The following is an 11,458-nucleotide window of genomic DNA, read 5'->3' on the forward strand; positions in this document are numbered from 1 at the left end:
GAGGCGAATACTCAAGGGGCTTGTCGGTGACCTTTATTGCGCGATTCCGAGACCGGCGTGGACCAGCCTGGGGAAATTTACTGTGGGAACATCCGGCGGCCCAGCCCCCTTTTTCACTCTGGGCATCGCCTGCCAGCTTCGCTCCCCTGTCCGGGCCGCGTTCAGCCCTTAAAGGGGCCCCGTGGGCCCCCGCAGCAGGGGCCCGGAAACGCCAGGCGGGCGCGAGCGCGCGTCTAGGACCTTCGTGAGCGACCGCGCCTCTTGCTGCGGGATTCGATTACTTTCTGGGAACGCATCTTGAGCGCCGCACGGGTCACCACGTCGCTGTCATCTTCCTCACTCTCCTCCTCGTCTGAGAGATTCCCATTCCCGGATCAGATTTCTCTCCCCGGCCTGTACCACCCCATCCCCACCTGGGCCCTATATGTCCGGCTCCTGACCACCTCCCGATGCACTGCTTGGGCTCCCAGCCTCGCCCCCTTTCCCTGCCCGTACTGACCAAAGAACTTGTCCTTGTGACCTGCGACTGGCAGGGCGATGCGGGTGTTGTACGACGGCAGTTTTCCCTCGAGGGTGGCGTAGAACTAGGGGGAGGAGGGAGCGGGACAGATGTGTGTGAGTTAGCAGGGGGTGTAGCGAGGTCCGTGCCCTCTCCTTCTCCCCATCCCCCTCTGAGATGTACCCCGACTCCCCGACTCTATTCAACACCTCTGCCCACTCCTCTGCCTTTTTTTTTTTTTTTTTTTTGAGAGGGGTCGTGCCATGCAGCGTGGTATCCAATTCTCCAACCAGAGATCGAACCCGCGCCCCTTGCATTGGAAGCGAAGAGGGCGCTAACCACTGGATCCTCAGGGAAATTCTGCCCACTCTAGTAAAGTTTTCCTTGGGTGCAGCATTTATTCTCAGCGTGCACCCCGATACCCAGCCTGCCCCCCAGGCCCGCCCCTGGTCTCTAGGTGCCACCTTTTGTCCTCTAGAGAGCAGACCCCAGATTCCCACCCCCCACCCCTCACCCTGCTGTCTTGACCTCTGGTCTGCCGAGTTACCAGGTTATCAGAGTTACCTCTAGTAACTCTCCTGGCTCATCCCTGGCTCCTTAAACCTCACCTGTTGTCCCTAAGGCCCATTCCCGGCCCATCACCCTCCTCCCTGGCCTCCAGGGGGTTGCCCCGACCCCTCCTTTGCCGCCCCAGCCCCTGGCTGAATGGGCACCTCGCGGTCAACGATGTGGCGCAGCATCTCTGGCACGTTGTGGTTTTCGAGTTGCGAATGCAGCTTCAACAGCTTTTCCTCCACCAGGCCCAGCAGGTTGGGCAGATAGTCATCCACCTTGGGATCCATCTTTCCGACAGAGCGTCCGGTCTCCTGCGGCTGGGGGCGGAGCCGGATGAGCCGGGAGGGGCGGGGCCCCTGGGAGGCCCCACCCAGGGGGCAGGGCTTTGAAGTTGGGGGCCATCCACCGGAGTGGTGCTACCCTCTGTGGGGTAGGGACTCTGCCGTCAAGGGCCACGCTTGTGAGGCAACACCTCTGAACTCCAGAGACCCAAGCCAAGGGATGGGCAGGGGGATGGTGGAAGGGAGGGGGAGCCTTCTAGTGAGAGGGCAGGCTGGGATATTAACTGGAGAGAGGCCATTGCCGGAAGACCTTCTTAAGAAATGAGATTCTTAGAGAAAGGAATGGCAACCCATTCCAGTATTCTTGCCTGGGAAATCCCATGGATAGAGGAGTCTGGCAGGCTAAAGTCCATGGGGTCGCAAAAGAGTTGGATGCGACTGAGCGACTAAACAACAATGACAACTGAAAAATGGCAGAAAGTAGTGGAACAAAATGGTGAATACTTTCTTCAATAAAGTTTTTGGTGAAAGTGAAAAGAAATAGGATTCCACAGTGGGTAGGTTGGGCCTCTCTTGTCTATGGCTGCTTCGGGATTGGAGCAGGGTATCTTTTAGATTTTGAGTGTGTATTGGGGGGCTAGATGGGACTTTCCCATGGGGGTGGGATTTGAAATGGGACAGGGATCTCTGAAGTCCTGGGCCTCTTGAGTAGTAAGGGGGTGCCTCCTGAGATCGGGGGTGGAGACTCGGGAGTGGGTTGGGGTTTCCCATGTGTTCAGGCTTCTCATATCCTGAACAGGGCCTGGGGTGGGTTCTCTGGAGTGGACTTCAGGGTGGGAACCCCACCTGTGGGGTGGCACTGCCTTTCGTGTCTAGGGAGGCTCCAGGTGAGCCTTCCTCGTAGGTGGGACCTGCCACTACGATGTGGTTCAGCTTGCCGGCCAGGTGTTCCAGGCCCTCCTTGGTAATTTGCAAGGCCCTCATGGTTCGGTCCAGTTGATTCTGCGCATCAGCACGCCGCTGCTCCTCCATCTTGAGGCGCCCCTGCAACTCAGCCTGCCGCTTCTGCTCGCTGTAGGGAGCAGGGAGACCACCACTGGGGCACTGTTGACCACACTGGCCCCACTCTTACCCACACCGGGCACCATGGGGCCTCACCTCACCAGCAGGGCCTCCCCTGAGTACTTGAGGTCTTCCAGCTCCTGCTGCAGCCTCTGCTTCTCTTGCTTCAGTCTCAGCAGCGTCTGCTCATTCTCACTCTTCAGCATCTCCAGCTGCGTGAAGGTGTCACCCTGGGCCAGGAACCGCCGCACCACTGCCTGAGGGGGAGGGGTGGGCCAGACAGACCCGTCAGAGCCAGGGGCTTGTCCCGTTCCTCTTTTCCCAGGGATGCGAGGGACAAGTCGCTTGAGCTGATGATGGCTTCTGCATAATGCTGTCTCAGCACTCTGTGAGCCTTGGACTCAGGGCTGCCTTAAGGGTGTGCAACCCTGAACGAATGATTTTTGCAGGCCCTTCTTTGTCTATATAAGGAAAATCAATCAACCAAAATCAGATGTTGGGGCAGCGACAGCAGTGAGCACAGCTGCTTTCCAAAATCAATGTGCAAACAACGCCCCCTCCTATGAGAAAATGTGACTGGTCGTGGGACCAACCCACCCCCAAGGCCAATTTCTGGAAAGATGTCTGGCCACAGCGCTCCAGATGACCTAATACATCCAAGTCCTGGAACTCCTTGGGGGTAACCCCCATGAGATGAGTGGTGGGTTGGAGAGTTCCCCAAACAGAGAGATCAGACAGGGATCCAGGGGAATTAGTGTTGACCAGCCAGAGACGTCCATGATGGCTTAGATGGTAAAGAAATCTGCCTGCAATGTTCAATCCCTGCATAGGGAAGATGCCCTGGAGAAGGGAATGGTTACCACTCCAGTATTCTTGCCTGGAGAATTGCACGGACAGAGGAGCCTGGCAGACTATAGTCCATGGGGTCGCCATGAGTCTGATGTGACTGAGCGACTAATACTTTCACACTTTCACAGCCGGGGACCTAAAGTCTTAGAAAATTCTGAGGAAGATGCTGCCAAGTGCGGGCCCCAGGGTAGGAGCCCAGCTTCTCTGGGATGGAGGCTGGTACTGGGCCCCAGACCCTGCTATAGAGACTGAAGATACAGGAGAGGAAAGACAACATTGCCCATTCTCCTAGTGCTGACATGCCAAAGAAGTCAGTGCCAGTGTATGCAGGAACAGGAGAGAGGGGCTTCCCTGGTGGTCCAGTGGCAAAGAATCTGCCTGCCAGTGCAGGAGACATGGGTTCCATCCCTGGTCTGGGAAGACCCCACAAGCCGCAGAGCAACGAAGCCTGTGCACCACAACTACTGAGCCTGTGCTCTAGAGCCCAGGGGCTGCAACTACTGAGCCTCTGGTCTGCAACAAGAGAAGCCACTGCCATGAGAAGCCCATGGAGCATCGTAACTAGACAGCAGGCCCCGCTCCCAGCATCTAGAGAAAAGCCCACACAACACTGAAGACCCAGCACAGCCAAATATAAATAAACAAAATTATTTTTTTAAATAAGGAACAGAAGATTGGAGAAGGAAATGGCAACCCACTCCAGTATTCTTGCCTGGAGAATCCCAGGGACGGGGGAGCCTGGTGGGCTGCCATCTCTGGGGTCGCACAGAGTTGGACACGACTGAAGCGACTTAGCAGCAGCAGCAGCAACAAAAATTAAAAATTACCTTTTTTTTTTATAAGTAACTCTTAAAGCTATATTATATTCAAATAAACTGCAAATGTGTGTTAAAAAAAATAATAATAATAAAATAAATAAGGAACAGAAGAGAGGATGGTGGCCAGTGTAGATAATTCGTGTCGCTTTTGCTGTGAGAGGTAGCAGAGAAACGGGGCAGCAGCTGAAGGAGGGAGGGGTGTCTTTTTTTGTACACTGAGGAACTGACCGGGCAGAAAAAGGAGGCTGGGTGCGTCGGCTTCCCAGGGTCGGCTCAGGCCATCTGGGAGCTTGAGGGCTGAGGGCACACTCACGTGTGTTTCTGCCACGCCTGTGGCGTCCTTGACCTTGCCGAAGAGCACCTCCATCTGGTACATGCTCCAGCGCCGCTTCAGCTCCTCCTCCTTGGAGTACATGCTGTCCTGGAGCGTGTCGTCAGACTGCAGCAGCACGTGCTCACGCTGGGTCTGCTCATGGATGGGGGTCAGGGTCTGGTCAGTCCGCAGCTGAGGGCTTAGGGCAGAGGCCAGGGGCATTGGGAAGATACCTCCCGACCGGGTTCATGAAGGGGGTGGGGCCCAAGCTTGGGGCCAAGTCGGGGCTTCCCAGGGGGCACTAGGGGTAAAGAGCCAGCCTGCCCATGCAGGAGATACAAGAGAGGCAGTTTCCATCTCTGGTCGGGATCTGGTCCAGATCTGGTCGGGAAGATCTCCTTGGAGGAGGGCATGGCAACCCACTCCAGTATTCCTGACTGGAGAATGCCATGGACAGAGGAGACTGGCAGGCTACAGTCCATAGGGTCGCAAAGAGTCGGACACGACTGAAGCCACTTAGCATGCACGCATGCAGGGCATCCAGGTAGGGGTCAGGAGTGCTTGGTTAGAGGGAGGCCTCAGAGGCAGCGTCAGCGGGCGGGTCAAGAGCGTAGGGGCGGGGCCTGTCGGGTAAGGGGCCGGTTAGAGGCGGGGTCAATTTCGGATATGGGCAAGTTTGGCGGGGAAGGATGAGGACCCCTGGAGAGTAAGGGGAGGGCTGGAGGGCGGGGTCAGGGATATGGGAAGAGCCCTGGCATATGGGGAGCTGGGGGCAGAGTTAGGAGAAACTTCGAACTGCCGAAGGGTCTAGGGCCTGGGCCAATGTAGGGGAGCGGCGGGGACCCCGCAGGTCCGGGTCCAAGCAGGAGCAGGCTGGGATCTCAGGCCCGTAATCCTGGTGCGCCCACCTTGCGCTCCATGCGTTCGTTCTGCAGTTTCTTCTCTTCCGCGCGCTTCTTGCACTCGGTTAGGTAGCGTTCGCGCTTCTTGCGCTCTCGGAACACGGTCTCTTCCAGATACTGCAGTTGGTTCTGGAGGGTGGACGGGGGAACGACAGGACCTGTTGGCATCTACTGGGGCTCTGGGCCAGGGCTGCAGGCCCAACTCAAGACAACTGGGGCAAGTTGTGGGGTCCTGGGACAGAGATGGGATGGGTTTCGGGGCAGCTGGGGTTCAGATGCTGAGGTCAGGAGACCATGGCAGTGGAAGGGCAGGATTCCCAGGGGCCGGTGGGCTGGCACCTTGGCGATGTCCCTGGCGTTGAGCGCCTCCTGATTCACTAGGTGCAGCTCCTCCAGCTCGTGTTTCGTCCTCACCACCTCAGCCTCCATAAAGTCCAGCCGGTTCCCCAAGTGAAGGCTCTCCTCCTGGGCGTGAAAGATGGGTGAGCCTGTGACTGATGTCCCTAACTTGGCTGGCCCTCCCATTTGCTGCCCCCCACCTACCCCCAGTCAACCTGATCCCTACTTGTAGGTAGGCCTTGAGCTGCAGGTATACACTGGTGATGTGTTCAGCCTCCTCTGCCTTCATCCGGGCCTTCTCCAGGCGGTTCTCTAGGTTCCGCATGGTCTAGAGGGAAGTAGAGACATCATTTTGCCAACAAAGGTCCGTATAGTCAAAGCTATGGTTTTTCCAGTACAGATGTAAGAGTTGGACCATAAAGAAGGCTGACTGCTGAAGAATTTATGCTTTTGAACTGTGGTGCTGGAGAAAACTCTTGGGAGTCCCTTGGACAGCAAGGAGATCAAACCAGTCAATCCGAAAAGGAAACCAACCCTGAATACTCATTGTAAGGACTGGTGCTGAAGCTGAAGCTCTAATACTTTGGTCATCTGATGTGAAGAACAGACTCACAGAAAAGACCCTGATACTGGGAAAGATTGAAGGCAGGAGGAGAAGGGGGTGACAGAGAATGAGTTTGGATGGCATCACTGACTCAATGGACAAGAGTTCGAGCAAACTCGGGGAGATGGTGAAGGACAAAGAAGCCTGGTGTGCTGCAGTCCACGGGGTCTCAAAGAGTTGGACACGCCTGAGCAAACTGAACAATAACAAGAGGGAAGCAAGCCTGGGCTGGATCCCTCCCCTCTCAGTGCCTCCTGCAGGATCAAGGGCTCTGCAGACCCACAGGCCCTACCTTGGCCACCTCGGTGTTGCTGTCTTGCGCCTCGGCTATCTCCAGCTCGCGCAAACTGTGCTGCAGCTGGAGCTCCTCCAGCCACTTCTGCCGCAGTCCCAGCTGGTGCCGAAGAGCGTTCAGTTGCTTCACCTTTTCGTTCAGCCGGTAGTCCAGATGCTCCAGGGCTTGCTGGAGAGAGGGAAGCAACAGTAGGGGCCTGAACCCCCACCTAGTCCTTCCTTCTCCCACATCTTGGTTCTCATCTCTCGTCTCTTGGTAGAGCATCTGAAACCTGGCTGATCCCGCTTCTCCTGCAGATTTTCTTTTTTTGGGGGGGAGGGGCTGGTTTCCAGGTGGGCAGCCACCGCCCTGGTTGCCCCTTACCCATCTCCTTTGCCTTTGAAGAGGCTCTTCTTTCATCTGACCACACATACTACTTGATCCTATCCAGTCTCGGGTTTTCTGAGTCACGTCTACACTGCATGAGTGCATGCTAAGTCGCTTTAGTCTTATCCGACTCTTTGCGACCCTATGGACTGGAGCCTGCCAGGTCTTCTGTCCATGGGGATTCTCCAGGCAAGGATACTGGAGTGGGTTGCCATGCCCTCCTCCAGGAGATCTTCCTGACCCAGGGTTTGAACCCACGTCTCTTATGTCTACCTGCATCGGCAGGTGGGTTCTTTACCACTTAGCACCACCTGGGAAGCCCCACCTCTACACTGAAGACATCCCAATTTAGCCTCCCCCCTGAGGCTCGTATATCCATATCTACACTGCCTTCTAGATGTCTCCACAGGAAGCTCAAAACCATTTGTCCAAAATTGAGTATATCCTTGATCTTTCCCCAAAACTGCCCTTTTTGAATCTTCCCCATCTCAGCTCATGGCAACTCCGTCCTTCCAGGTGCTCAAGTCCCAAACCTTCATGTCATCCTCATCTTCTCTTTTTCTCTCCCACTTATACCCAGTTTGTTAGCAATTCTCTATTCTGTCTTAAAGCTTCCTCCAGAGAGATCCTGGTGGCTCAGTGGTAAAGAATCTGTCTGCAGTGCAGTACATGCATGGGTTCAATCCCTGGGTCAGGAAGATCCCCTGGACGAGGAATGGAAACCCACTCTAGTATTCTTGCTGGGAAAATTCCATGGTCAAAGGATTCTGGTGGGCTACCGTCCATGGGGTCGCAAAGAGTTGGATGTGACTGAGCCAGATAGATCTCTTTCCTATTTCTACCTCTTTTGCCCTAGAGTAGCCAGCATCATCCTTCACTTTGATAACTTCCTCTGGATGGCTTCTAACTCTTGCCTCCTCGGAGCCCATTTTCCACTTCTTTTCTTTAAAAAAAAAAAAATATATATATATATATATATATATATATATTTATTTGCCTGCACCTGGTCTATAGTTGTAGCACATGGGATATTTAACTGTGGTATGTGGGATCTAGTTGCCTGACTAGGGATTGAACCCGGGTCCCTTGCATTGGGAGTGTACAGTCTTAGCCACTGGACCACCAGGGAAGTCCCTTCACTTCTCTGATTCTTAGTATAAAATCTGCACTCGTGCAGCAAAGCCTGATGCAAGGTTCTTCCCCTGCTGACCCTCCTAACCTGACCTCCTATGGAGCCCCCCTCACTCACTCCCATTCTGCCACAATGACCTCCTTTGTGTCTCCAACGCTCTACCTTTGTTCCTACCCAAGGGACTTTGCACTTGCTGTTCCATCTGTCTGGAATGCTTTTCCCCAGATCACTACTTGCCTGACCCCTTCTCAGCTCAAATATCACCTTCCTAGAGAAAGCAAAGATCCCCAGCTCACAATCTAAAGGAAAAGCCCTAACCCCCATCCACCTCTAGGGAGCCACTCTGTTTTATTGTATTTATTTCTCTTGTCACCATTGGAAATCACTTTCTTTCTATGTTTATTGTTCCTTTCTTGGGGGGGGGGGCAGTGTCTGCTTTCTACACTAAGATGAGACTCTGGGGAGTGGGGACATGGTCTGTGTTTTTCAGCGTACAGCAACCAATACCTAAAGCCATGCCAGGCATGTGGTCAGTGTGTGAGAAAGACTGAGAAATAAATTAATGGCAGCTGGCGTAGAGAAGGGATTGGAGAGGGTGAGATGGGGGTCAGGGAGTCAGGTGGGGACCCAGGCTAGAAATGAAGGGAGGTGGTCAGAGGAATGGGAGTGGGGCAAACCTGGCCTGTCCTGTTCTTCAGGTACGGCTTCTCTGACTTCCATTCTCGAATCACTGCCTGGACCACTTTCTCATCTCCCTGCAAGGAGGAGAGCCCAGGTCACACTACAAATTCTGGCCACCCTCTCCTTGAGAGCATCCCCTGGGGACGCTGCCTCCCCACCCCTGGAACCTCGTCCACCTCACCTGGAGCAGGGCTGTCAACTGTAGCTGCAGTACCCTGGTCTCCTCGCGGAGCTGGTTAATGGTCTCCTGATTCTTCTTGATGTTCCACTGGGTGCTCTCATAAAAGGCCTTCCGGTCACCCTCTGGGGTCATGTGAGGTGGGCAGGCAGAAGCAGAGCATCACGGGAGGAGGCACTTCCCAGAGGGAAGACCTTGTAGTAGGTATCAACAGTATAACAATATTTTACTCTGAGCATTTGTTATGTATTAGATGCAGGACTGGAGCTTCCCAGATGGCTCAGTGGTAAAGAATCCACCTGCCAGTATAGGAGATTCAGGAGACATAGGTTCGATCCCTGGCCCAGGAAGATCCCCTAAAGTAGGAAATGGCAACCGGCTCCAGTATTCTTGCCTGGAAAATCCCATGGATAGAGGAGGCTGGTGGGCTATAGTCCACGAGGTTGCAAAGAGTTGGACACGACTGAGTGACTTAGCACGCATGCCGAGATGCTGGACTAATCATTTTCTTTTATTTTTCTGTACTGCACTGCATGTGAGATCTTAGTTCTCCAACCAGGAATCAAACCCACACCCTCTGCAGTGGAGGCACAGCATCTTAACCACTGGAAAGCCAGGGATGGACTAATCATTTTCTAGGTATCACATAGGATGTGCCAGTATGTACATACCCATATCCATATTATACCCATTTCACACATGAGAAGGCTCATGCGTATTAGACTGTTCCAGTTCACAAGCAGTCAGACTCCCCAGCACACACTTTCAACCACTATGCAACACTACCTCCTAACCACAAAGCGACAACTGACACTTGAGATAGATGATTATTTGCTGTGTTGAACTGTCCTGTGCATCATCAGATGTTGAGCAGCATCCCTGACCTCTACTCATTAGATGCCAGTAACAACCCGCCCCCCACCCGCCGCCAAACAATGTGACAAACCAAAATGTCTCCAGACATTGCCAAGTGTCTTCTGGGGAGCAAAATAGCCCGATTCCATTGAGAACCACTGGTTCACACTCCATAGTATTACTCTGTGCCAGGCACTGTTCTAAGCACTCTACACATTTCAACTACCTATGGGGTGGTACTGTTACTATCCTCGTCTAATGGTTGGACAAACTGAGAGCAATTACATTATTCTTGGTCCCTGAAGATCAAACAATTATTAATAGCACATGTAGAGCCAGTATATTTGAACCCAGAAAATCTGCCTCTAGAATCTATATCCTTCATCCTCCCATGCATGATAGAAAAGTTGAAACTACATAAAAGTAGGGGCTTCCCAGGTGGCACTGGTGGTAAAATAACCCCCCTGCCAATGCAGGAGACGTGAGAGAAGTGGATTGGATCCCTTTGTTGGGAAGATCCCCTGGAGAAGGGCATGGCAACCCATTTCAGTATTCTTGCCTGGAGAATCCCATGGGCAGAGGAGCCTGGCAGGGTGCAGTCCATAGGGTCACACAGAGTCAGACACGACCGAAGTGACTTGGCACGCACACACGTAAAAGTATGAAATACAGTTCACTCGGTTCTGAGCTCAGGAAAAGTTGTATAAGTTGTATAAGATGAGGAAAACCATGACCAAGCATGAATTTTTGCCTCCGGATACTGGACACCTGGACGAATGCTAGTGAAAGAACTCCTGCCAGGTCGGAGGGCTGTTGACTCTGGGCCCTCTGGAGTCATCTTACCTAACAGTTGTATCTTCCTTTGTAACTCAGCCACCTGCATGTTCACAGCGGACTTCCCCTCGCTGGCATGCAAGGGTCCTGCCTTGGAATGAAGTGAGTGCCAGACAGGCACCAAGCCCTTGCCTCGAGAGCGGTAGGGCTTGAGCTGAACTTGAGTGGCCTTGACTTTGGAGGGGGTTGAAATTTGGTCCTGAGAAGGCATGGCGTTGGAGGCCGCCGCCCAGCACAGGGGAGACGTCATGATTGGGGCTGAGGTCGAGGGCCTCTGGGGCTCAGGGGAATTGCCTCTGTCTAGGATCCGTCAATTCAGGTTCCTCGGGCTCTGGGAATGCACTTGTCGACCGCTCGGCGGGACCTAGCCGCATCTCCGGTTGCTAGGTAACCTTCCCCGCCTCCCTCCAGCGCTCCCATGGAAACAGCCCGCGTTCCAGTCTACGACTCTCATTGGCTGACGTTGAGCGGAGAGGCGGTCCCTGCAGGGGACCCGAGCAGAGCAGTCCGCAGAAAGATGGGGGAGGGTACTTTTGAGTCACGTGCTCATCCTTTTTCCTCCCCACCTCTCCATCTCAACTCTACCGGGGGCGGCGGTGTGGGGTTTCGCGGGCATTTTTCAGGAACTTTCTGTTCCGGCTGCAGAACCCGCCACTCCCAAGATGGAGGCACCTTGCGCCGCCATTAAGCGCGAACCTTCAGAACTATTCCCTTTCAGGCTTCAGTCCTATGCAAGATGGCCGACTGGGTTCCGAGCCTGCCACATGCCACTCCCAACATGGCAGCCAAGACCCGCCGTCCCTAGCGCGGAGCGTGATGCCGGACGTGACGATTCTCACACACTTCCGCTTCCTTTCTGCAGGAGAAACCGTTGGCTGCTGGGTCAGGGGGGCGC

At 54.2% G+C, this 11,458-nt stretch overlaps 1 protein-coding gene across 1 annotated transcript; it reads right to left on the minus strand.

Moving 5' to 3' along the window:
- Positions 1-11: 11 nt before the first annotated feature.
- ODAD3 (outer dynein arm docking complex subunit 3) lies at positions 12-11,277 on the minus strand. Its single transcript, XM_061422239.1, has 13 exons — positions 10,573-11,277; positions 8,878-8,999; positions 8,693-8,770; positions 6,515-6,685; positions 5,845-5,946; positions 5,619-5,744; positions 5,286-5,408; positions 4,378-4,530; positions 2,494-2,654; positions 2,182-2,407; positions 1,213-1,371; positions 500-584; positions 12-352 (listed from the first exon to the last, which is right to left on the minus strand). Exons 1-13 carry the CDS (start codon positions 10,811-10,813, stop codon positions 234-236), a joined length of 1,866 nt encoding a protein of 621 aa, XP_061278223.1. The 5' UTR covers positions 10,814-11,277; the 3' UTR covers positions 12-233.
- Positions 11,278-11,458: the final 181 nt, after the last annotated feature.

This window comes from Bos javanicus, chromosome 7 (genome assembly GCF_032452875.1).
Source record: "Bos javanicus breed banteng chromosome 7, ARS-OSU_banteng_1.0, whole genome shotgun sequence".
Lineage (NCBI taxonomy): Eukaryota > Metazoa > Chordata > Mammalia > Artiodactyla > Bovidae > Bos > Bos javanicus.